Raw genomic sequence first — 23,311 nt, 5'->3', positions numbered from 1 at the left:
CCAGGCAGTTGGCACGAAGGTCAAGGGTGTAGCTTGGCCCCCGTCTTTCTTTAGTGGTTGCTCTGACCCTGGTCATCCCAGGCTCTGTGCCATGCGACATCCGCCGGGGATTCAACCTCGCCGTTAGCCAATCCGCTTGTCTTGTGCCTGACCAACGTTTCTTCTGGTCGGGAAGGTCTTCTTTTTTGTTTCTGTTTCTGTTTCTTCTCCGCGCCCAACGTCCTTCTTTCTGCAACTCACCTCCATCGGTCCAAAGTCGTTTGTGATCTCATCGACAGCTGGTTGTCGTCTATCCTCCTCTTCCTTTCCCTCTTACACAACTACAAATATCCATCTCGATCCTTGCTTGTTCCCTCCTCCGCGCTGAGCAAGTCTCGCGCGCACTACCGTTTTGTACGGCCACAAACCGCCATCCCCTCGTTTCATCTTTACGTCGTTTCGCCCGAGGCCGTCAAGGTTCACGTAAGTTGTCAGTTCTTTTGCGCCTCAGCTACCACACGCCATTGGACGTGCTGGTCCATTATCATGATATTGTCGAGAACTGTTCGAGGACAAGGCAGTACCGCGCGATGTTTGGCCGTGGTTTCTGGCTTTGATGGAAGCTGTTGAAAGAGACATGAGTCAGTTTGACCAATCAAGGTTGAAAGTGACGAGGATGAAAAAAGATATCGCGGACCAAGGAAAACACCAAGGAGAACGAAGATGAAATGAGTGTACTGACGAAATCAAAATCCAGAGAATATTATACATCTTGCTCCAAAAGTCGTTCGTTGCATCCCGGCTGAGGCTCGAAACCTTTGGTTTCCTTCATTTCATCCGTGCTCTGCCAGTCTCAACTGTTCGACGCCAACTGCCGCGCACCCTTCGCTCGCTCTTCCGAATATTCTGCACCTTCCGCGTTCCTATTCCATTTACGAAACACGCCGGTTCTGCCCGTGGAATATCGACCGCAAACTGGGTGAGAATTCCTGACTTTGGAGAGTTAGTTCATGTTATTGGAACAGACCCCTGCATCCTCCAGTAATACTTGCGAAAGTGTGTTTCGCGCTTGCCCTTCCATCTTCCAGTCTCGACAGCCACTGTGATCCAACGCTAGAGATAGCAAAGGTATGCAAGTTTTCTTCTAGAGGTAAGCAGCCCCAAGTCAAACTTACCTACCTGTAGATCAGCTCCTACCTGCTTCGAGGCAATGGAAGGGATTCCCTTCCTTCTTGAGTCACCAACCAACACAAGTTGGCAGTGAGGCGGCCAGCTGGACTACCTACCTCTACCTCTACTTATCCTCAAACACTTTCCACTGCAGCCTCTCGCTTTCCTTTCACCATGGTTCGAAAGCTAACCACCATCTTGACAGGCCCACAGCCCGGTCATCGATCGCTTCCTCGTCAAAGTTGTCGAACTTGTCTGCTACCTGCCAACCAACCGACTTAAGGACCAATATTATTGGCCCACCTTTTTCTCTGTGGTCGGCTTTAGTTACCTCTCGACAGATAGAGTGCATATCGCAGTTGCCGAGGATACAAGTCGACCGCCTTTTTCTGCCGAAGCATACCTACGCAGTCAAAGCTCGACACGCGTCCATCACTTGCATTCAGTCTCTCACCGAGAGCTATGAACCAGTCTCCTGCTCGCCGATCTAGTTTTGGAGGAATGTTACTACGCAGGACCAAGAGTGGCGACATGAAGAAGCAGCAGCAGCAGGCCAAAGCGCAAGAGCTCCAGCGCCAGCGTGATGCTGCACTTCCTCAGGCCCCTCCTCGGCTGCCCGCCCTCTACAACGGAGCCCCCGCTCCCCAACTAGGGCTCGGTACCGAGGTTCGTCCCGATTCACTCGCAATCATCTCAGGAACCACGGACTCGACGGGCGTCGGACACTCATCTAATTACTCTATATCTTCTACTGCTCGTCCATCCATGGAGGCTCCACGCTCAGTATACAAAGTCCCTCCGCCTCCCCCCATTCCCAACGACTTCGACCCTTACGTCAATGCCACCAGTATGGCGCATCGTGGACGTTACAGCTATGCTAGCAGTGCAGTTAGCTCCATCAACAGCCCCAGAAGAGTCCGCAGAAGAAAGGATCCGACTGCCTTCAAGTAAGTGTGATCAAACGACTCGCCCGAGAACTCCTCAATTCTAACCTTCCACTCAACAGTGTCCTCGTTGTCGGTGCTAGCAATTCGGGAAAAACATCGTTCTTGGAGTTCCTCAAGAGTGCCTTGGCACCACCCAAACGGCGGGGAAAGCCCGTTGACCAGCAAGATCACTCTCCGAAACCCTCACCTTCCGGTAACTTCATTCCGCATTATCTCGAAACCGAGTTCGACGGTGAACGCGTCGGATTGACATTGTGGGATTCAGAGGGACTGGAAAAGAATGTTGTTGATTTACAGCTCCGCGAGCTATCAAGTTTCTTGGAGAGCAAGTTTGAGGAAACATTCGTAGAGGAGATGAAGGTCGTGAGATCGCCTGGTGTACAGGATACCCACATCCACGCCGTCTTCCTCCTCCTCGACCCTGCACGACTTGATCGAAACATCGCAGCCAGCTGGGCCGGCGCTGGCAATATGTTTCTCAACGGCATCAGGCACTCTCCCTCTTCTCGTATCGCGGGGGCTTTGGACGAAGACCTCGATTTGCAAGTTATGCGAACACTCCATGGAAAGACCACGGTGATCCCGGTTATAGCCAAGGCTGATACTATCACAACGAAACACATGAGCGTGCTAAAGAGGGCGGTCTGGGATAGCCTTAAGAGGGCCAATCTGGATCCTTTGCAGGCCCTTGGACTGGATGAGGAAGATGACGACGACTCCTCTGACCGTATCGATGAAGAAGAAGAGAACCCTGTGTTCGACCACAGTGACACAGAGGAGGCTGTTCATGACGAAGAGCGTCTTACCGCAAAGCAAGGGTCTTCACCCAGCTCTAACCGACACTCTAATGGCTCCGTTCGCCGCCACAAGCCTTCAGAGGAGGCTACTTCCGAGGATGAAATTCCCTTCGTCCCCATGTCGATCATCAGCCCAGATCTCTATGAGCCGGGTGTCATCGGCCGCAAATTCCCCTGGGGTTTTGCGGATCCCTACAATGAAGAGCACTGCGACTTTGTTCGGCTTAAGGATGCCGTCTTCAACGAGTGGCGTTCCGATTTGCGGGAGGCCAGTCGGGAACAGTGGTACGAGAACTGGAGGACGAGCAGGCTGAAGCAACACGGCGCAAAGATCCGTTAGTGTGGTTCTGGCAAGTCATGAATGCCAAGGCCTGTCTGGTTGGCCTTTTGTTCCGATTACCTCGAAATGGTATCCCTTTCCAGTACCGTCGGATATCGAATCGCGCCGCTTCAGACCGAACAGCTGATGGTATCATGCATCTGAATATACTTGAGCAGAATGCAGCCCAGCGGCACTGGGATACCCATCTGATAACACCGGACGTGGAGATTCTGTTCAGCGCACCCATTGCTGTATGGTAGTTCCTGTTCTTGCCTCGGAGGCTGGCAGTACATTATCAGATGTGGACAGGAGGTACCATGTTATGGAGACAGAGCAGAGAGTGTTTCGATGTGTTTCATGTGTTATGTTTCTACATGGTTTGTTTACTTGTTTCGATACGACACGGATATGGAATACCCCCAAACAGCCCTTTATCTACTTTCTCATTTCGTACACTTATCTTCTTTTCTCTCGCCGCATGGCACTTGTTCTTTCTTGCTGGGTGTTTTGTATTATGGCATCTGTACGTGCTGATGAGAAAATTGAGAGTGGCAGCATGAAAGGCAGTTTTACTCACAGTAAATGAGCCAGAGAACGGGAGGATATTTAAGAATTAGATGATTATATATCCTGTTGCTGGTTCGACTCTCAACGGAAGTCATCATCCTTCACTATCTTCAGCAACTCCATATATGGTACTTCTCGTAGTCGTAGCGGTGGCTTTGGAGATTTTACAGTGCAGGAGGTACGCACGCCTGACAAATAACCAATTGACGATTTCAATAAAGTGTATTTTCTTCTTCCCCCCATTCCCGTTGCCTAGCCTCGAATCTCAAGTGACTTGTTTGTCACATTCTTTCTCCCACCCAAAACAATGATATATAAACACAGGTTGCCGCCCAATGCTTGTTTTCAACCCATCCTTCTTCTCCCAATGTCATACACATATATACGATCAGAAGACAGCAGAAAGGGCTTCTACGTTTCCATCTATGTATCCCGTATCCTCCATATTGGTGATGCAAGAGTCGCAATTTTTCCTCCTTCATGCATTTCGCCTTCCTGACATTCGTGGCCCCTTTGTATGTGCCGTCGTATACAAGCCTTTCATCTTCCCTCAAACCTCCCTCCTGGTTCAGCCAAGGTCAACCTTCCTACCAGCTGTGCCAGTGCCAGCGCTTCTTTTGAATCTCCTAGATTTGCGCCTTGACCTGGTTCGCTTCCTCCCAGTTGCTAATGGCTTCGTCGAACGGGATGACATGATCCTTGATGTTCCTGGCTTTGTACCGAGTCCTAATCTGCAGGAACGGAGGATTCTCGCCAAGTCCGCTGTTGGGGCCGCCGTCGTCGTTGTTGTTGTTGTCATTGTTATTACGGTTACGGTTGTTGTAGCTGTCCCTGTCGCCTCTGTCCCTGTCTCTATCTCTCGCGCTCGGACCCGACGAGGAGGAGAGCGGCGGCATGGGAAAGTACTCGAGATGTTGGCGGTCGGTGACAATGATGTTCAGCTGCCGGCGCGTGGGCATGTGGATATTTTCGCGGTGGCCTTGAAAGTTTAGGTCGTAGCATCGCAGAGAGCAGAAGACAGATTCGCACTTGAGCGTGGTCAGACACTCACGGCAGAAGCAGACGGGGCTCGAGGCGTTGGGGTCCGAGTCAACGGGCGACGAAGCGACCGTGCTGGTGCCGTCCATATTAACGTCTTGGTCCGGGTCATAGTGTTGGTGACTGTGGCGGAGGGGGTTGACCTGGACACAGTCGTCTCTGGAGGCGCATTGGTGGTCGGTTTCGATGTGGCTGGGCTAGATGCGGAGAGTTAATAAGACTGGGCCGAAGGTCTGAGGAGCCATGTACGCCGCCGTCTAGAGACATATCTTGAGAAGGAAGAAAAGCACTTACCAGGCCTTCGGTGTTGCATCCCGGCGAACACCACACAGTCTGCCGTTCCCTCACACCTTTTTGCACCAAAACCATACATAAAGGGCAGCTCAGGAAATCCCTAGTCTTGGGCATCTGTCCGCAGTTGTGGCACGCGGGCAGGTTGTAAAGCTCTTCTGGGACCTTGTGCTCCGATATGCTGGCCTTCTTCGTCTTCTGTAGTTCGTATGCCGCCCGAGCCCTCTTGAGATCTTCCAATCGTTTCTTAACCTGGCCGATCTTGACATGCGCCCCCGTTGCCTCCTTCCTGTCGTCTAATATCCTGTCGATCACCTGGCCCAATGGTGTCCCGTTTTGGAACATGTCGAAGTACTTCTTCTGAGAGCCTTGCAAGTTCTTTTCGTCACCCCCCTGTGCGACTGTGGTGCAAAACGACTTCCTCATAATCTCCACTCGGTCCTCATCGCTCGTTTCGGGAGCGGCAAACTCAGGCGGGAAGCCAGTATTCATCCCCGTCATGGTTGCGTCTCCATTCTCGTCCTTCCCGCCCTGCAGTAGCTTGTCGATATCTTCGGCCAGGCGAAGTACATTCTGATGTGACCGTGCCGCCTGGCGCGCTTGCTGCAGCTCCTCTATCCTCTCGACAATATGATCCTTTGCTGCCGCTGCCGCCGGGTCTGCATCCTCCGGGAGGACGGCATCGTCCAGTTTTCCGATGACGGTTCGTAAGAGCCGCACAAGTGAGGATTGTACGACCTCGAGGTACCAACTGTCCCGCTCAGCCTGTACACGATCGTCGATGGTTCGTGGATCAACTTGATATTCCTTCGCACCAGCTAGCATGGTGTCGATGTCCCGCAAGAAGGAGCGCCGTGTTGTGCACCACTCGCCGGCAGCGGCGGCGCGTGATTGGTGGTAGCGTGCGCGGACGAGGTCCAAGGCCTTTCGGTAGCAGTCCGGGCATGTGACTAGGAATTTCGGTGGTGGTGATGATGATGATGTTGTTGTTGTTGTTGTTGATGATACTGATGGGTGAGCACCAGTGGCGCTGTTGGAGCGTAAGGAACCGTGTTGTGATATGCATTGCGACCGGATACCGTCAAGGTGTTTGGCAAGTTGCTTATCTCTGCTCACGGTGAGACTGGACAAATATAAGAGATCGTCTGCCATGGTGGGACAGACGAGGCCAAAGGCGCGTGTGTGATTCGTAGACTGGATGCCAGTGTCAGGGCCAGCAACAAGGACAATGGTGGCTTGGGTGAGTTGAGTGGTATCAAGAGCTGTAGTTGTAAAAATGAACCGATGATCGCATCCAGTGGAAATGTGCTTTATAAGAACAACCAAAAAGAAAATGGGTATCTTGTAAAGGAAGAGTGGATGGACCAAAATATTTTGCGTCTGGTTGCGAACATGAAAGAGTGAGTTAGTTCTGTCAAAAGTGTTGAAATGTAGGTGGGTATGAAAGAAGTTTGTCAAGCCGGCAAAGCTGAATTACTTGGTCGACAAGCTGGAGAATTGTACCTTGTGTGAGATGGATGGAATTAGAAATGTACGTGGATGGCTTCACTTCCAACTGGAAACTTCCAGGTTTCTGCCGCTTCGTGAAGACTGAAGGCTGAGGACGGCCGGGAGTTTCAACCTTGAAGTGCCGTCACGTCGAGGTTGCCAATGTCAAGTTGCGTACCTAGTGCCCCCGGCACCGCGTAGTGGTCAAGATGGCCCGGGCCCGGGGGAGTGCAGTCCCAAGTCTCCAGTGGGCAAAACCCCCCGCCGAGCCCGTTTCACCAGGCCACTCCACCTTTGGCTCCACTGGCAGGTGGTCCGTTCACTGGCTCAAAGGCTTGGCATTCCAGTTTGCCGCATTGAGTGCGCTATGGAACAAACAACGAAGCCTTGCAGGGCGCAAGCACTTCAGGTCCCGTCGTCCATTACATCCGTCCACTCAACGCGTATCGCACTGGCGTACAGCGTCCCTGCTTTTCAACTAGATACCTATTCATCGTACCTCTCGACAACGACAACAACAGGCAGCAACATCCGGGCCGTCATCCCAATCATCGAACTCTCACCCCTTCTTTCCCGATCGAAGCAGTCAATAAAAGTGTGCTCGGATTTAACCTCATAATGGTGGGACCACGCCGTCTGCTTCCCAGCCCTTCCTCCGGCGCATACTGACCCAAAACCTCAACCATCAACAGGCGGACAAGCTTCGTACCCAACAGGAACTCGAGCGGCTCCAGGCCAAGTACATTGGCACCGGTCACCCAGACACGACGAGCTGGGAGTGGAAAACCAACATCCACCGCGACACGTACTCCAGCATTGTCGGACACCCACCTCTCTTATCGTACATAGCGCTAGCTGAAAATGAGCCTGCGGCCAAGGTCCGCGCAAGACTTATTCGCGTACGTCACCGTTTGATATGCGGAGGGAATCGGGATGTTGCTTCAAGCTAATGTTTGTTCTTTGCCTATCAGAAAATGCTGCAACCGATGGGACCGCCTCCGCCTAGGGAGGGTGAGGAGCCTATGCTTGTTGACCGAAAGGCCGATGCTTAAAAGCGCATGCTTGAATGGGAAGTGAAACGGAGAAAGAATTCATAATGCCCGCCACTGCATACTGTTCCGTGGCTATATCCCTGGTACGGCGATGCGAAAAGGAGATATGCCAAGATTCACCTTGGGCACAGGACGGACAGCAACAACAACAACAACAACAACAACTGCTTTCAAAAGTTACTAGCCTCGATCCTACTACAACGATACGAGTAGCTCATCCGGGCGCTATTCGCTTTGCAAGAACAAATTACATATGGGGACAAGGAATACCCTATCTCCAGACATTATCCTGTCGTAAGGCCTTTACCTTCTTACCATCCTTATTCATAGCCCATATGTATTTTAGAACACAGATACCCTAACAACGCCTTGCGCCAATCCAAACAGACGAAACCAGAAAGAATAAAACTCAGATAGGAGTGCCTACCCCCTTCTTCCTCGTCTAGTACTCGGACCGGGCTCCGGCTCGTCGTTTCCTTCCGCGTCTTCCTCTTCCTCATCCTCTTGGATTGTGGCTGGAGCTCGATCCGCCGCTGCTGACCTTGGTGGCTTCCTCTCCTTGACCTTCAAACTAGCTTGGAGCTTCCTCTCCAGATCCTCGTTTGGTCGGCCGCCGCCATAGACTTCTCGGACCACGGCAGCAATGGCTTCATTGTCCACTTCCACCTTGCCACGGGGCCCAACGTGCCAGGTAATTGCATCGTCGTCTCCCGCATTTTTGTTGTCCGCAACCCTCACAAGGTAACCCTGCTTAGTCATACGCTGGAGGACTAGCTCAGTTTTCTCGCTCGGCGCATTTTCGTTGTTGGGGTTGGAACTTGGCATGTTCTCGGCCGCATTGAGACGGGTGAGGTATCGTCGCAGGCGCGGATCACTTAGCTCGCCACCACTGAGTGTGATGATGGCAATGAGCATTGTGTAGAGACCGATATATGCAGCTTCGCCATCGGCCGACTGGACTTTGGACGGGGCGATGATGTCGGAAACTCTGAGGTGCTCGGGCAAAACCGAAACGAGCATGTAAGAGTTTGATGTTGGCTCCTTCTGACTCTGGGATTTCGTGGCTGAGAAACACGAAAGAAGTTAGCAGATCGGCGTCTATTGAGAGTGAAACACAACTTGACTACAGGCCGTGAACATACCTTTTCTCTTCTGCTCGACCGTCAAAAGGCTCCTGTCCTTAGTGGGCAGCTCGACCATTTCCATGCCAAATGTAGCTCGCAGCTGCTTCTGGGCCCCAGCAAACACCTTTTTAAACTCCCGGCCGTGGATACCAAGGACTCTTTCTTTGATGCCGTCTCTGCGGATCGGTGTTCTGGAGTATTCGCAAGCGAGGGCATATCGCACCAGCTTCTTGATGAGCTGGCTTGTCTCGCCTCGCTCGACCCCGTGCATGTGGTCCACCTCAGAATTTCCGTCGTCTGCGGGGCTATCGAGGCGTTGATGGACGTCTTCGTCTTCATCGGACTCGGCGGCCTATAAGTTGAGCTTGTTAGTTCACTCCGAATCCAATATGGTGGTTGGCAATGTTCTGTGCCATATATCCCGTACCTGTCGGCGCTGGCGCTGTGTTGGTGGCATGATCTCCGGTCCACCCCACAAATGCTGTACAATGGGTGCGATGCGAATGCTTCGAGAGATAGAGTGATCGTATGTTGACTTGAGACAATGCGCGCTGCGAGCCCAGGCTCAAATGATGACTAGCCCGGGTATTTTAGTATTTAAGTACTATCCTGTGATATGGAGGGGCAAGGAGCGGGGTGAAATCGCAAGGTCCGGTTCAAGTTGTCAGATGTACACTACGTAAATGGTGTCAGTGAAGTTGCATGCAGCAAGTCGCGCCGGGTCGCGTCTGGTATGCAGTACATGCAGGGTCCTTGCCTGCCGGGAGGTTGCGATCAGAGGTTCGCGCCCCACCTAAAATTCATCAGTCGCCCGGCCTCGATGGGTGCCGGCAAGAGTCCTCCACCCATCCCGATCGCCATTGAGCTGTTGTGAAGTGGTTTGGGAAACTATAGGGTGTTGTATTCTTCTTGTTGTACTTGGTCTTTTTCCTCCCATTTTGTTTCAGATGCTCAGTCGAAAGGTCGGCGGCAGCTTTGTTTGCCTGCGATGCCGCTTGCAACTCGCCGGTGCCGCGACCACCTTGACGACCAGAAGGCCGCTACCATTTGCACCACCAACGGCAACCCGCGCCGCCGCTGTTACTCCCACTCCTGCTGCACCCTTTGCCAACAGACGGCACTACACCTCAGACCGAGCCGATGCCGCCGAGACTAGTAGGAAACGCAGCGAGGGAACCGATGTGCCTGACGAACCGAACCGAACACATGACCTATTCAATCCAGAACCCTTCCACGGCGCGGCCGATCAGGGTCGTGCGGACCCGGCGGACATAACCAGACAAATCATTCTGGGCTTCGATGCCGTTGACAGCGAGCTCCAGAGCAACCGGACTCGGGAAGAAGAGACCGCTTCACCCAGCACCGAAAATGGCACTCAACATGGCGATGGAGCACAGGGGCCCAATATAATAAGATACTCGCCGGCGGCAAGAAGAGAAAGGAAACAGGAGACATTGGTCAGGCACAAGGGTCAGAGGATGGCTGTCAAGCAGGAAGACCTGACTGTCGGCATGTTAGGGAAGCCCTCGCAAGTGGTTGTCCTTCGCAGCCGAGGCAAACTGAGTAAGCGCCAAACACCACATGTTACGCCAGCTCCTGCGCATGCCGCCGTGGTTGATCTTGAGGAGTCTTTGGAGAAACATGATCTGTATCCCGTGGAGGAGGAAATTCTCGAGAACATACAGGAACTCCGGCCTGAAGAGGCCGTCCTTACCGGAAAGCAGTTCGCGGAGCTCTTGGAGACGCTTTACACAAGCTTTACCAGTCGGCAACTGGAACAATATCTTATCCATCATGCGGAAGCCCAACAAGTGCTGTCGAAGCCGCTTGCAGAGGATCCCCCATGGATCGTCAGGCGCTATCCTTGGATTCCGGCCGTCGAGGGCGCCATGACGCCCTACGACTACAGACACCCTACGTTGCGCGGATACTACGGTTCGGACACAAAGCCGAAACAGAAGCTTGCCCTGCGGATTATGCTTGAGTGCTGGGAGCTGGCTTCCCACGATATTATTGACGGCCAAGGCCACTTGGTCGTGAGCCTGCGTGATACCGAGTTTTCACTTTTGATGCGTACGTAAACTCATGGTCAGCATTCTTGCCAAATCGTCACTAACCCTTGCTCAAAATGCCAGTTGGATCGAGGAGATGGCTCGCCGACATTTCGCGAAATTCCCTGATTGCTGGTCAGAAGATCGAACTCATTCCTTCGAGTAACGCGATTTGTATCAACGCGCCAAAGGCCATGAGTGAACTCGTTCTTTCTGAAGTCAACAGAGTTCTCGAGCATGCAAAGACCATCAGCCTTGACCTTAGTCTCGTTACCAAACAGGCCAAGAACCCAGCAGTTCTTAAGTCAGTGGGTGATGTTACTCACTCCGTGGTTCGCCTCGACCCAGCGGGTGACAAGGTAAGTTGCCCGTGTACCATCTTTCTTGCTCCTCGGCCAAGTGCTTACCGTTCTCGACTTTTATTAGATTAATGTTACCTGGGTTGACATGCCTGGGCGGAACGAAACCTTGGAGAACATGGCCGACATCGTCCTACGGTTCCTTCTTGTTGCTTTTGGCCAGAAGCCGCGTACCGAGCATATTACCCTGACCCTTCCCCCTTCCGCGACAGAAAGCGGCCGCTACCTTATCGAGCCCAACTGTCAACCCAAGCTCCCCTGGCAGGAACGGATCAAGCTGTGGGCGAGGTGGATCGCGGCGGTGCCCAAGGCAGGATCTTCCTCTACAGGCGTAAAGATACCCGCCGATATTCTTCCACATCCACTCAACCTGGCTAAGGAAGCACCTCGCCATCGGCAGCTCGAGGCTTCATTCCCCGAGTTGCACACGGACCAGAGCGTGAAGGGGTGGTCGGAAGTGCCGGAGACAGATACCCGTGCCATTTTCGGCCATGTCCTCCATGCTCCGTCTCGATCGCCGGACCCGGCGCAAGCCCAGCGTAGCCGTATCGCCGGGTCGGCTTCCACCTCTGGCTTCCCAAGCCGTCTCGATACTTCTCTCAGCCGAACCTTCATGCCTGTGCTCCCTCCGATTTCTGAACTGAAGTTCGCCAACAACCTCAAGACTCAGGGACTTTACCACTCTGATATCGTCATGCGCTTCGTACCCGCCCCGGAGCAGCCTGGTCCCATCAAGGCCTCGTCTGCTCCCGACCTGGAGCTGGTTCTTGAAGCTGACCATCGCGAGATCAAGGGTTTCAGCTCTCTTCGCGCCATCACTGAGTCTTTCACAGGAGACGTTATCTGTCCCAGTTCGCCAATCGATGTCCGACTCAAGCAGCGCCGCCATTATACCATGGACGTCAGAAGCATAGGCGAGTGCGGACCTATAGTTGAATTCGTGAAGAAATCGGACTTGCGTCCTTGGGATGGAAAACTCAAGACCCCATCTTCGATCGAAGCATTGCCACTACCTAAGCGTCTCTTGTCCGGGCCATCTACCAAAAGTATTGAGGAAGAGGATGTTCCCGTTAAGTATCTCTTCGCGGGTATGGAGATCCATAGGCGCGTGGCAGCCGATTACAAGGGTTTCACTGCCACGTACCGATCCATTGAGGCTGGTCAGCGCGGCGGCAAGTACGCCGAGCTCTCCGTGGATGCAGTTCGTGCCGAGGTGACCCGAGCACTTGGTCCCAATAATTTTAAGGAGCTCAGGAAGGGTCCTCTTCCTCCCATCCTTGGCGCAACCGCCAGACCTGATCCCACTGCTGTGCCTGGCGGAAGTGCTACCATTACTCCCCTCAACGGGCCTATGTCACAAGGCCACCTTAAGCCCGTCACCCCTGAAGAAGGGGAAATTGACGGGAAGTCTGGCATCACGCTTGATGAGGCGAAATTTCGCGAGCTCCTTGAGTCGGACAAAGAGCCTGTTTCGGGGATGAAGAAGGCCAGCCGATCCGCTGCCGCACAGGAAGCAGCGGATGAGCTCAACAACCTTGATCTTGAGGATATGGAGGACCGCGACCCTGGTGCTCCAGGAAAGCAAGAGTTCAAGAGTGCTCTTGAAGAGGAGATCAGAAAGGATGAGTGGCTAGATGAGCTACCTCCTCTCCAAAGGAAGGATGGAGAGGAGTCGGTCGTTGATGACACTGATCCATGGGACGGTAACGACCCCAAGCATCTCCAGGCGTTCCTGGATGTTGTTGAGGATATTGTCAGTGGTAGAGCACCACCTGCTTGGCAAGGGAGGTAATCTTAGTCGTGTGGAGTGATGAGCTGTGTCGAAACACACACACATATGTATACATATATATATACGGGGCTGGAAACACTAAACGGCAAAAGGGAAAAGGGCCTTGGAATTGGTGTGGAACGGAGCGATCTTCAATTTGTTCTGGCATGGTTTTATCAAAGATTGGTACAACGGAGAATCCAATAGCTGTAAAAATGTGTAAGATGTTCGAGTTCAGATACGGAACGGTTAGACGGGTGGAGGAAATCTTTTCTGGGATAAGATGATATCAAGATAAATACAATGCACATAACAGCAACACTTGTGTTGATCAATTACTCTGAGATATGCATACTCACCACGTAATATATCAACATTTCTTGTTGAAAAACGTAGTTAGTTCCATGGCTTAAGACCATCATATCAGCAGACAGATAGCGTCCCAAGCAACGCCAATTTGTGCAAAAATCTCAAGCTTGTACGCAACTTGGATTCCCATTACAAGTCATCAAACTCTACTTCTTCTACAGTGAATATATACAGTTAGTTGCCTACATCTTTCACATTCTTTAGCTAGCTGCAAGCAAAGAACAAATCGACAGAGACCGTGACCATCAAGCATCTCGAGGCCCCATTTTCGTCACCATTATAGTTGAATACAACGTCGAAGGCGCTTAGAAAACTAGAAATCAATCACTGGTCATGTCTCATGATGGTGGAAATCGGAAACCGCATCTGATCGAATTCTATACTTGTAATGTCCACATCGAGGTCTTCCCAACCTACATCTTGAATCCACCTACCTGTTCATGACAACAAGAAAGGGAGTGATAATGGGAAGAAAAAAAAAAAAGACCATTGGTGACCCGCAAATATAATGAGTCGTAGCTGCATCATCCATAGATAAAGTGTTCCATCTTCTCATGCCCCTGAGCACGCTTTCCCATCTCTCTTCGCCTAGATATACTCCTTTCCTAGCTGGTGAGATAGTAGTACCCTGTCCACCGGGAGTTGCAACACGCCCAGTCTCAGCCTTGGGAGAAATAATGACTAAAGGAAGAGAAGAAAGGTATCGATGACGTCGCACAAATACTTTGCTAGGCTTCTCTCTATGCTCCACGAGTATCCTTTCCCTAGTTGATCGAGTAATGACTTCCCTCAGCTGCCAAATTGAACAACCGAAGCATGGAATAGTGGTAAAGCTCAACAGACAAGGTGACAACATCGAGATGAGGGTTCAATCAACACATGGAGCCTCGGTAGAAGAGAGTTTTTGAGTAAAATAAAACATCGGAAGCCAGGAAATGGTCTGCAGAGCGTTTCGCAGATGACAACATCGATTGGAAGAGCAAACCACTACCATCAGTTGTTCGTTGGAATTACTGGAAAATGAACAATACGAAGGTCGACTCCCGCCAAGGAGAGCACAGGACGTCCCGATATGCCTGTCAAATCCAAGAGTCAAAAGGTGACAGTAGAAAGGAGACAGGAGATGGGTCAGCGAGCGTCAGTAGATGTAATTGACAAACCATGGTTCGACAAGCTGTTTACAATTACACAGACGACTTCGGATGTTCAGTGAATTACCGGAAGATGGGCGAGACGAACGAGGTCGACGATGGGCGCGCAAGGAATCCAGATATATGACCAACACGGAGGTATAAATGTGCAGAAAGATTAGTGATGTAGGTGTGCAGGCAACCAACAACTGTTAACAAATGCATAGCCAGTTGACGAAGGCCGGAACAGAAGGCGAAGGTAGAGGCCTCAAATAAGTGGAGAACAAGAGCACTACACAGCAAGAAAGTACAAAAGGGGACGTGTGTTGCTTGTTCATGGGGAATCATCATTTTGTAGTCATTATCTAGCCTCTATCTTGTCCTCAGCACAGGAGGTTTTGTATCCGTCGTAAAATCCCAGACCAACCCTCTCATCATTGTGCCCAAAACAACCGAGTGCTCATGCAACGCAAGGAGATTCGTAAGTTTTTTGCTTGGTCAAGAAGAGGTAATTTACTTCTTGGCGGCCTTGGCAGCGGACTTGGTGACCTTGCCAGCGGCAGCGGTGGACTTGTCGACGGCCTTGATGACACCGACGGCGACGGTCTGACGCATGTCACGGACGGCGAAACGGCCGAGGGGAGGGTAGTCGGTGAAAGCCTCAACGCACATGGGCTTGGAGGGAATCATCTTGACGATGGCAGCATCACCAGACTTGATGAACTTGGGGGAGGCCTCAACAGCCTTACCAGTACGGCGGTCGATCTTCTCGAGGAGCTCGGCGAACTTGCAGGCAATGTGGGCAGTGTGGCAGTCGAGGACGGGGGCGTAGCCGGCACCGACCTGACCGGGGTGGTTGAGAACGATGACCTGGGCGGTGAAAGAGGCGGCGCCAGCAGGGGGGTCGTTCTTGGAGTCACCGGCAACGTTACCACGGCGGATATCCTTGACGGAAACGTTCTTCACGTTGAAGCCGACGTTGTCACCGGGGACACCCTGAGCAAGCTGCTCGTGGTGCATCTCGACGGACTTGACTTCAGTGGTGACGTTGGAAGGAGCGAAGGTAACGACCATACCGGGCTTGAGGACACCAGTCTCGATACGGCCGACGGGCACTGTGCCGATACCACCGATCTTGTAGACATCCTGGAGGGGAAGACGGAGGGGCTTGTCGGTAGGACGCTTGGGGGGCTCAATGGCGTCGATGGCCTCGAGGAGGGTCTTGCCAGTGGCCTTGCCGGCCTTGGTCTCCTTCTCCCAACCCTTGTACCAGGGGCAGTTGGTGGAGGGCTCAAGCATGTTGTCGCCGTTGAAGCCGGAGATGGGGACGAAAGCGACACCAGCGGGGTTGTAGCCAACCTTCTTGATGAAGTTCTTGGTCTCCTTGATGATCTCCTCGAAACGAGTCTGGGACCACTGGGTGGTGTCCATCTTGTTGATGGCAACAATGAGCTGCTTGACACCGAGGGTGTAGGCGAGCAGAGCGTGCTCACGGGTCTGGCCATCCTTGGAGATACCAGCCTCGAACTCACCAGTACCGGCGGCAATGATGAGGATAGCGCAATCAGCCTGGGAGGTACCAGTGATCATGTTCTTGATGAAATCACGATGACCGGGGGCATCTGTCGAGGTAATGAATTAGCATGAGTTGGAATGAATGCGGGGCTATGGTGCGACATACCGATGACGGTGACGTAGTACTTGGGAGTCTCGAACTTCCAGAGGGCGATATCGATGGTGATACCACGCTCACGCTCGGCCTTGAGCTTGTCAAGAACCCAGGCATACTTGAAGGAACCCTTACCGAGCTCAGCGGCTTCCTGTGGTTGATAGTCAGCATCATGTGGAGTGTATATGAGTTGGGGTTGCGTCGTGGTGTTTGAACGCGGGGTAAGTGGGTCTGTGCGCAGCCAAGCGAAAATCTTTGAGCCCCAACCCCACCATGAGAGGGTGAGGGGTTGCCACAAAGCCAAACCGGCGGGGAAAGGCTCAAAGACAGCAGAATGGCAGAGCAGAGGGGAATGGCGATGTGAATGGTGAGCTAAGCAGATAGTGACTGACCTTCTCGAACTTCTCGATGGTACGCTTGTCGATACCACCGCACTTGTAGATCAAGTGACCGGTAGTGGTAGACTTGCCGGAATCGACGTGGCCGATAACGACGACGTTGATGTGAGTCTTGTCCTCCTTGCTGTGGCAGTTGTTAGCAAATGATGCGTAGAGCGACTGCTGTGCGCGCGATCTGATTGATAACGACGACAGCGTGATGATGGATCAACGTACCCCATTTTGACGGTTGATGTGCTGACTGGCGACTTTGCGCTAGAAATGTGAAAGTGGCAGGAGATTGCTTGAATCAGGTATGCCGACGAAGAGAGGAAGAGGAAGAAAAGCTTGAAATAGTTTGGAGGAGGGTTGAGATTTTAAGTCCAGTGGGGAGGGCAAAAAATGGACTTGGTGGGGCCAGGTCTGCCTGCAGGAGCCCGGGCACAAAAAAAATGGAATGAAAAAGTGGAGCTAGCCCTCAAAATCGTCAAAACTTTGACCTCCCTTGTTCATGCCGCGCCTTGCCGTCCCATGCGTGACCCTTCACGTACCGACTTATTGTTTGCTGGGTACCGTTCACAGCCCCTCAACGCTATTCAATCGCATTCACTACTACACTACCCTAGCCAAAGTGGATTTTTCTTCCAAATGTACCGTCTGATTTCATTTTCCAGAGCGATTTTGTTGCCTTCATCGCACCCATCACCGAAATCTCGTCTGATCAGAAATTGCACACAAAACCAGTGATCGGGTTCAGTTTGCAAAAATCAGTCAGTCTGATAACAACTGTTGGTATGCTGCAATTGGTCATCCTATACACGTAGTGAGCTTTCCCCTTTCGGAATGTGTGCCTGCCTGCCTTGCCCCTCTATTTCTCTGCCCCTCCTTTCGGCTGAGAATTTGCTGAGTTGTGAAGCACCAGTTTGCCCCTCCAATAGAGTCTCGATGCCGATCTCTGGCTTTCGCCTCACCCTTCATCCCTCGCTACACTCGCATTTGCGGTGAGTGCTGCCGGAAACGATGTGGACAAGCGACTGTTGATGAATTTTTTTTTTTTCCTACGCTACCCACAAGCTTCACTCTAGACTAGTGTAGTTCAGTGGTCACGGTGGATATGTACATTATTATTGATATGAGGGTACTCCATGGGATCGCCTGCGTCGTAGCCGTGAAGGGCTGGCTCATGCAGTTTGGGCTTTGGCGCATCTAGCTTCCAGCCCAACCACAGGCGAAACGACAATGGATCTAACGAGTTTCTCTAGCGGCCGGCGTGACTCAAAATTTTTTGATTCGCTGGTGAGGCACACCCCGCAGCGTTGCCGCACAAGGGCAGTATTGCTTTCCAACCTTGTTGACCGCGAACGTTCCCATGTATCTAGGTACGTATGTCGACGTTGAGATATTGTGAAAGCGTGGCCATGAATGTCACCCTGTCCGGCCTTTTCGTGAATCTCATTCGGGTCCTGAATCATGCTTCTCTCACTTCGCATTTTACAGCCCGCTGCCCCCGTCTCCAGGGCTCTCCCTCGCGATGCGTTGGTTCCGGGCCGGGCCTGGACGCCTGCCTTTCCCGGGAACAAATGGCTTTTTCGGTGCTGCACGCTGTCCATGCCTTGCTGTCGGCTGCGTTGGTAGTCAGATGCGATGCCACTCAACCTGGCATGTCTGGATTGTTTGACATTGAGCTAGATAGGCCAATGGTGGCGTAGAAGCCCCCATTCATCCCGGTCTGATGTGAGACGCCCGTCGTGGTTGCCCGAGTCATAGCTCGAGCTTCACCGAGACCAACGAGAACACGGATGCAAACGCCAATGAAACCTACTGATTTGTGAGAATCGTGATCTTGGTTGTTCCGGGGTTAGGGCTATCTGAAAAATTTATTCCTTGTTGCTCTCCGGCACATCTGTCCCTGTCTACGGAGTTTTAATAGCACCATCAAGTGGGGTTTGGCAAAATGGATGTCAAAGTGGACAACACCAAGCTTTTTCTTTCACGCAAGTACCAGGTCCTGTCCTTTGTTGACCATGAGGTTCTTCCTCCTCCGCCTCCACCGGACGGGCGAACCTCTGATTTCTTTTTTTTTTTTTCCTCTTTCTTCTTTGTTGCTGTCCTCGCCCTGCCTACCACCGACAACCGGCACATTTTTTACTTTTGCATGTATACTGCGTAGTTCGATACACCCGCAAAAAGCCCGTTGGAAACCCTTCAACAACTGTAACGGTTCAGGTTTCGTCCTTCCTCCCGCCTCTTCCCCCCATTCATCTGATTGGAGGACTTCTCGGTGGGTTACGTCGAGACCCCAGTAACCTGATGGTTTGCCGCCCAAAGCCTCGGACCCCTGTTTGTGGCCTCTGGTGGCACGGCAACCACAGATGAGGTGCCCGTTGAGGTTCACCTCGACTTCACCATCAAAACATCACCATAGCCAGTGAGACGTCGTGATTGGCGTCAGACGGGGCGATATGTAGTCAGTTACGAGGTTAAAGAATCTAGATACTATACTGTAATGTAGTGCAAGTCGATCCAGAACAAAGGAATTCAGTCATCAGCGCCTGATCTTTCCAGTAAAAGCATGACTTGAAGCCATCGATGAGGGATAGAAGAAGAAGAAAAAAGTCTCGTCTCCTAATTCGTCCTCACTCAAGGGGACTCCTCGCCGAGCATTCCCTTGCCTTTGGTTTCAGATGAGCTGTTGGCCCAGATCCTGGGTGGCAAATTACAAACAGCCGTAGGTAGTCATTTTGGGATGAACTATGTGTGGATGTGTTCCAGAGGGTTCTCGATCACACGAGGCATCGTGTCGTCAATAAACTTGGAATTTACCAGTTGCTTCTGAAGCTGTGAAGTTTTGAGCCGAGGACTCGAACAACGACGAGTGTTTTCAACACATTAGCATATCAACTTATATCGTGGACCACGTATGCTGTGTGAACCCCTATGTAGTAGTTGGATTACTTTGGTTAGAAATGTAATACTTCTAGGAATTCACATTTTCACGTGCCAGATATCTATAGCTATCATTTATTCGTACCACGAGTGAATTTGTTGAGCAAAAGCGTCAGTCTGTCGATGTTCGATAGATGGATCGTAGTGTTGGGACCGGACACTACAAGCATTCAGGTTCTCAAACAGTCTTCCTTCTACAATAGTTACATCTTACGAAAAGTAACATGGTTCATTCTTTTCCAAATTTTACACTACTAAGGTCCATCTAGTGTATATATCAGATGTCCAAAGCATCTCGTAGAAACCTTGCCAATTCTAACAAGATGACTTGTTCTGCCTCACCAAGTCACATCCTATCCAACATTATATAATGTATTTGCTCGAGGTTTTGATTATCATACGCCTGTACGAGCTTGAAGCACAGAGTCCCTTAATTCTGGAAAGGTGAACGAGTCTGGTTAGTCCCTCTGGCAGAAAACCAACAATCTCCGGTTTGGTCAAGGCACGTAAACCGTGATAGACGAAAGTCGTCGCACAGGCACGAACGGGTCTGGAGACACCCACGTTCCAGAAAATGCGTCCACTGCAGCCTGCCCACTCCTGCGGTAACCATACGTCATACCCACTTGGGGTGCGTTTCCGTGATCCGATCGAGATTTGATCGACATGTTCTAGGAAGTTGCTTGCGGTATGGGCACTGCCATGAGATTATGTAGACTGGCTGACAAAAAGCTGGCAAAAAGATGGACCATTTCATACTTTGATAATCGTTCTATCCTATCGCCTAACTAATTCATAATTATCATCATGCCGTCCTCTGTGTCCAACCATCTTACCTTTTCTTTTCTCGATCATGTACTTGGAGGTATCGCGTCGTATACCAAGAAACCATATCCATCCCAAACTCCCATCGGCATACCATGTACGTGGCCGTTATGATAGACTAATGGCCCCTCTAAGGACTACCGTCCCATCCCAATCGTATGTTATTACTCCACGTCTGACTCACACTAGCTCCTTTACTGGATGAGCTGCGAAATCTCCTCGTCGTTGAACCCAAACAGGTAAAGCAGATCAAGCAAGCTATCGCCATTTAGCCTCGCGCTCGCCTCCATCTGCACCCTCGGCTTTGCGTTCCACGCGACACCCAGACCGGCCGCATCCATCATGAGCAGATCGTTCGCTCCGTCTCCTACCGCCACCACCTGATCCAACGGAATGCCCTCCTTACCCGCAATCTCGATCAGCAGTTCGCGCTTGCGCTCCGCGCCGACGATGCGACCCTTGACCTCACCAGTCAGACGACCAGTCGCGTCGTCAATAACCACCTCATTCGCATGCGCATAGTCGAGGCCGAGCTCGCCAGCCAACCAGCTCGTCAGAGGTAGGAAGCCGCCAGAGAGAACGGCGGTCTTAACACCAAGGCGCTTAAGGGCGCGCAATAGGGGCCGTACGCCGTTGGTAACCTCTAGAACGGGACGAAGGTCGTTGAAGAGGGTGCCAGGGAGGCCAGTGAGCAACTTTACGCGCTCGCGGAAGGCGGAATCGAATTCAAGCTCGCCTAACATGGCGCGGTGGGTGATGTCGGCAACGCGGGCGGCAAGGTCGGGCGGGTCCTTAATAGTAGCAGCGAGGAGATCGATAACCTCCTGTGTGATAAGAGTGCTGTCCATATCGAAGACGACTAGGCGAGGATACCTGCGGAAAAGAGTGTCGGCACGCAGGGCGACATCGACGTTCCACTCGCGCTCGAACCGGTAAATAAGCTCGTGCTTGCGCAAATCCGCAAGAGGGAGATAGTCAAGCGAAGGGCCGGGAGAGAGAGTCAACTCGACCACGAGTGGGTGGTGGTCAGGGGTCTGATCGAGCTTTAGGCAGCGGTGGGCCGAGTTTAGGTCAGAAGCGCCGGGAGGCAGCGGGAAGCTGGACATGAGGTGGAGGAAAGAGGTGATGCACATGGGCGAGACGTAGGAGCCGTAGAGGTGGTCGAGAGGTTCTGGTTCGGCAGTGGGCGGCTCGAGGGGGAATGTGTCGAGGCTGCTGGTCGGGGCCATGTTACCGGGTATCTCAGAATCGGCGGCGCGACCCTTGGGTGACTGGCTCCCGGCCGGAGAGGACGCCTGCTGGGGCGAAGGAATAGCATTGGAGATGCGCGGCGCCGTGGACTTGTAGTAAAGAGTTGCGACGAGTTTGTCGCTTCTGGTGCCGGGAGCCGGGGTACAGTTGGGGTGGGAGAGTTCATGGCTCAGCCCACTCTCGACAATGGTTGGCGGGTGCTCAGGAGAAGGAATACCCTTGAAGCGGGCGACGCCCTTAGGAGGGACAATGGGTGATGGCAAGGTCGCGATCGATGTCGCGTTCATGTCTTCGACAACCGTGTCGATGCCATAGTGCCCCTCAGGCTTATTGGGGGCACGGTACTGCTGGTGCTCCTGGAGGTACGAGCTGCTTCTCATGCTGGAGGACAGCGACGGCCGTTGAACTCGGGCGGTATTGCTTTTGTCGGACATGGCTGTGATCTGGATGCGACTCGAGGCTGTGACTAAACACTGGCGCAGGCGTGTTCGAGGTTCCTAGTAGAACGCGACAAGCAGTTAAATGCCTGATCGTAACTGCGAATAGTGACACCTAAGGGCGACCGCGTTGTAGTGTAATAAAGCGCTTGCGGTTGTTCGAAAAAAAAATAAAAAAAAAGTAGAGAGACACGAGGGCTGGCCTTTGTCGATGCGACCGAGCGGTAGGGTGAAAGTGTGACTGGATGCTATCAGCAATCAGTCAATAGAAAATCGGGTTTCACTCTCCGGCGTGTGCCTTGGGAACACTAACCGAAGTGGAAGCGGCATGCACGACCCCACCAAAAGCCTGGTTTTGGCACCCGTGCTGCCCCGCCCGGGACCTTGACAATGGAGCGGCTTTACCGGGATCGGAGCACGAGACTGGACGGCACGCCATGCCTTCCCCCGTCCTGGTGGCATATGATATGCGCCTGGGTGGAAGGGATTAACAGGAGAGCGCTGTTGGCGACCAGGTTCGTTGTGCCCAAGGCAAAGTTGGCACAGGGTTTCAGAATCGCATGACAGGCCGCGTATTTGTGCCCGTTTGTTCCCAAACTGCCCTCAGCATGTCCATGTCTATCACCAGTCTGGGATTAATCCTGGGCTGATGGAATAATGGGCTTTTGGAGGTCGGTGGGAAATAAAATGGAGCTCAGTGAGTTTCTCTCAATGCCCGTGGTTTACCATAAGATGTGGAGAGAGCGCTTGCTGTTGGGGTTTTGGAGCGGATCGATATCGGCCTCGCGGCACTCGGTAAGGGAACTTCTAAACTCGATCCTGACAATCGGAAAGTAAGCGGTATGCAGATACTTGCACCACGTAGGAAACTACATGCGTCTGTCCTCAGAAATCTTTTCCCGGTTGACGTTGCTTCGTAGTGTTATAGTTTTTCCATGGCAGTGGCACAAAAGGCCCAGGACAAGAGAAGAAGGCGATTTCCCCTCCAAAGAAACGGGCTTTCAGAGAACGAGCTACCTCTCCATGCCCTCCAATCTCATGATGCGCAGTGTGTCCAAGAGAAGCGCGACACCTTACCGGTGCGGTGGAAGCCCGAGTAATTGCAAAATGTTCAAGTTCCATTCCTCGATGTACGGTGGATTACCTAACGTCGCGCCTTGTGGGGCCAATCGAAGGGGAAAAGTGACATCACACGCGACTTTTGAATATCCTACTCGGCTGCAATTGTCCGAGGGATATGATTGGATGGTGACAGTTTCTAAGCAGAAACGAGTTTCCGAAACACAACAAAACCGCATGCTGTAGTGTACACTGCATGAGATGGCAACGGCTGACAGATCGCGCTAGAACA

At 52.2% G+C, this 23,311-nt stretch overlaps 7 protein-coding genes across 7 annotated transcripts; 3 read left to right on the top strand and 4 right to left on the bottom strand.

The window, feature by feature from the left end:
* The first annotated feature begins 166 nt into the window (after window positions 1–166).
* NCU01998 (septin) lies at window positions 167–4,088 on the top strand. The gene is made up of 4 exons (XM_959770.2): window positions 167–462; window positions 737–1,129; window positions 1,355–2,096; window positions 2,156–4,088. The coding sequence occupies exons 3-4, from the start codon at window positions 1,612–1,614 to the stop codon at window positions 3,231–3,233; spliced, it is 1,563 nt and encodes a 520-aa protein (XP_964863.2). The 5' UTR covers window positions 167–462; window positions 737–1,129; window positions 1,355–1,611; the 3' UTR covers window positions 3,234–4,088.
* On the bottom strand, window positions 3,986–6,788 carry NCU01999 (hypothetical protein). Its single transcript, XM_959771.2, has 3 exons — window positions 6,615–6,788; window positions 5,115–6,491; window positions 3,986–5,017 (listed from the first exon to the last, which is right to left on the bottom strand). Exons 2-3 carry the CDS (start codon window positions 6,261–6,263, stop codon window positions 4,409–4,411), a joined length of 1,758 nt encoding a protein of 585 aa, XP_964864.1. The 5' UTR covers window positions 6,264–6,491; window positions 6,615–6,788; the 3' UTR covers window positions 3,986–4,408.
* Window positions 6,789–7,142: 354 nt separating this feature from the next.
* Window positions 7,143–7,807, top strand: NCU02000 (splicing factor 3B subunit 10). The gene is made up of 3 exons (XM_959772.2): window positions 7,143–7,220; window positions 7,292–7,498; window positions 7,571–7,807. Exons 1-3 carry the CDS (start codon window positions 7,218–7,220, stop codon window positions 7,649–7,651), a joined length of 291 nt encoding a protein of 96 aa, XP_964865.2. The 5' UTR covers window positions 7,143–7,217; the 3' UTR covers window positions 7,652–7,807.
* On the bottom strand, window positions 7,798–9,470 carry NCU02001 (hypothetical protein). The gene is made up of 3 exons (XM_959773.2): window positions 9,203–9,470; window positions 8,794–9,127; window positions 7,798–8,715 (listed from the first exon to the last, which is right to left on the bottom strand). The coding sequence occupies exons 1-3, from the start codon at window positions 9,230–9,232 to the stop codon at window positions 8,075–8,077; spliced, it is 1,005 nt and encodes a 334-aa protein (XP_964866.1). The 5' UTR covers window positions 9,233–9,470; the 3' UTR covers window positions 7,798–8,074.
* A 150-nt stretch (window positions 9,471–9,620) lies between these two features.
* NCU02002 (hypothetical protein) lies at window positions 9,621–13,273 on the top strand. Its single transcript, XM_959774.2, has 3 exons — window positions 9,621–10,848; window positions 10,911–11,185; window positions 11,253–13,273. Exons 1-3 carry the CDS (start codon window positions 9,723–9,725, stop codon window positions 12,975–12,977), a joined length of 3,126 nt encoding a protein of 1,041 aa, XP_964867.1. The 5' UTR covers window positions 9,621–9,722; the 3' UTR covers window positions 12,978–13,273.
* A 550-nt stretch (window positions 13,274–13,823) lies between these two features.
* On the bottom strand, window positions 13,824–16,939 carry tef-1 (translation elongation factor-1). Its single transcript, XM_959775.3, has 4 exons — window positions 16,739–16,939; window positions 16,517–16,646; window positions 16,137–16,275; window positions 13,824–16,077 (listed from the first exon to the last, which is right to left on the bottom strand). Exons 1-4 carry the CDS (start codon window positions 16,741–16,743, stop codon window positions 14,969–14,971), a joined length of 1,383 nt encoding a protein of 460 aa, XP_964868.2. The 5' UTR covers window positions 16,744–16,939; the 3' UTR covers window positions 13,824–14,968.
* A 3,240-nt stretch (window positions 16,940–20,179) lies between these two features.
* NCU02004 (phosphoserine phosphatase) lies at window positions 20,180–22,244 on the bottom strand. The gene has a single exon (XM_959776.2). It carries the CDS (start codon window positions 21,955–21,957, stop codon window positions 20,467–20,469), a length of 1,491 nt encoding a protein of 496 aa, XP_964869.1. The 5' UTR covers window positions 21,958–22,244; the 3' UTR covers window positions 20,180–20,466.
* Between the last annotated feature and the right edge of the window lie 1,067 nt (window positions 22,245–23,311).

This window comes from Neurospora crassa, linkage group I, assembly GCF_000182925.2.
Source record: "Neurospora crassa OR74A linkage group I, whole genome shotgun sequence".
Classification (NCBI taxonomy): domain Eukaryota; kingdom Fungi; phylum Ascomycota; class Sordariomycetes; order Sordariales; family Sordariaceae; genus Neurospora; species Neurospora crassa.
The sequence above is the reverse complement of the archived record's forward strand: the minus strand, read 5'-3'. Positions and strand labels throughout refer to the sequence as shown.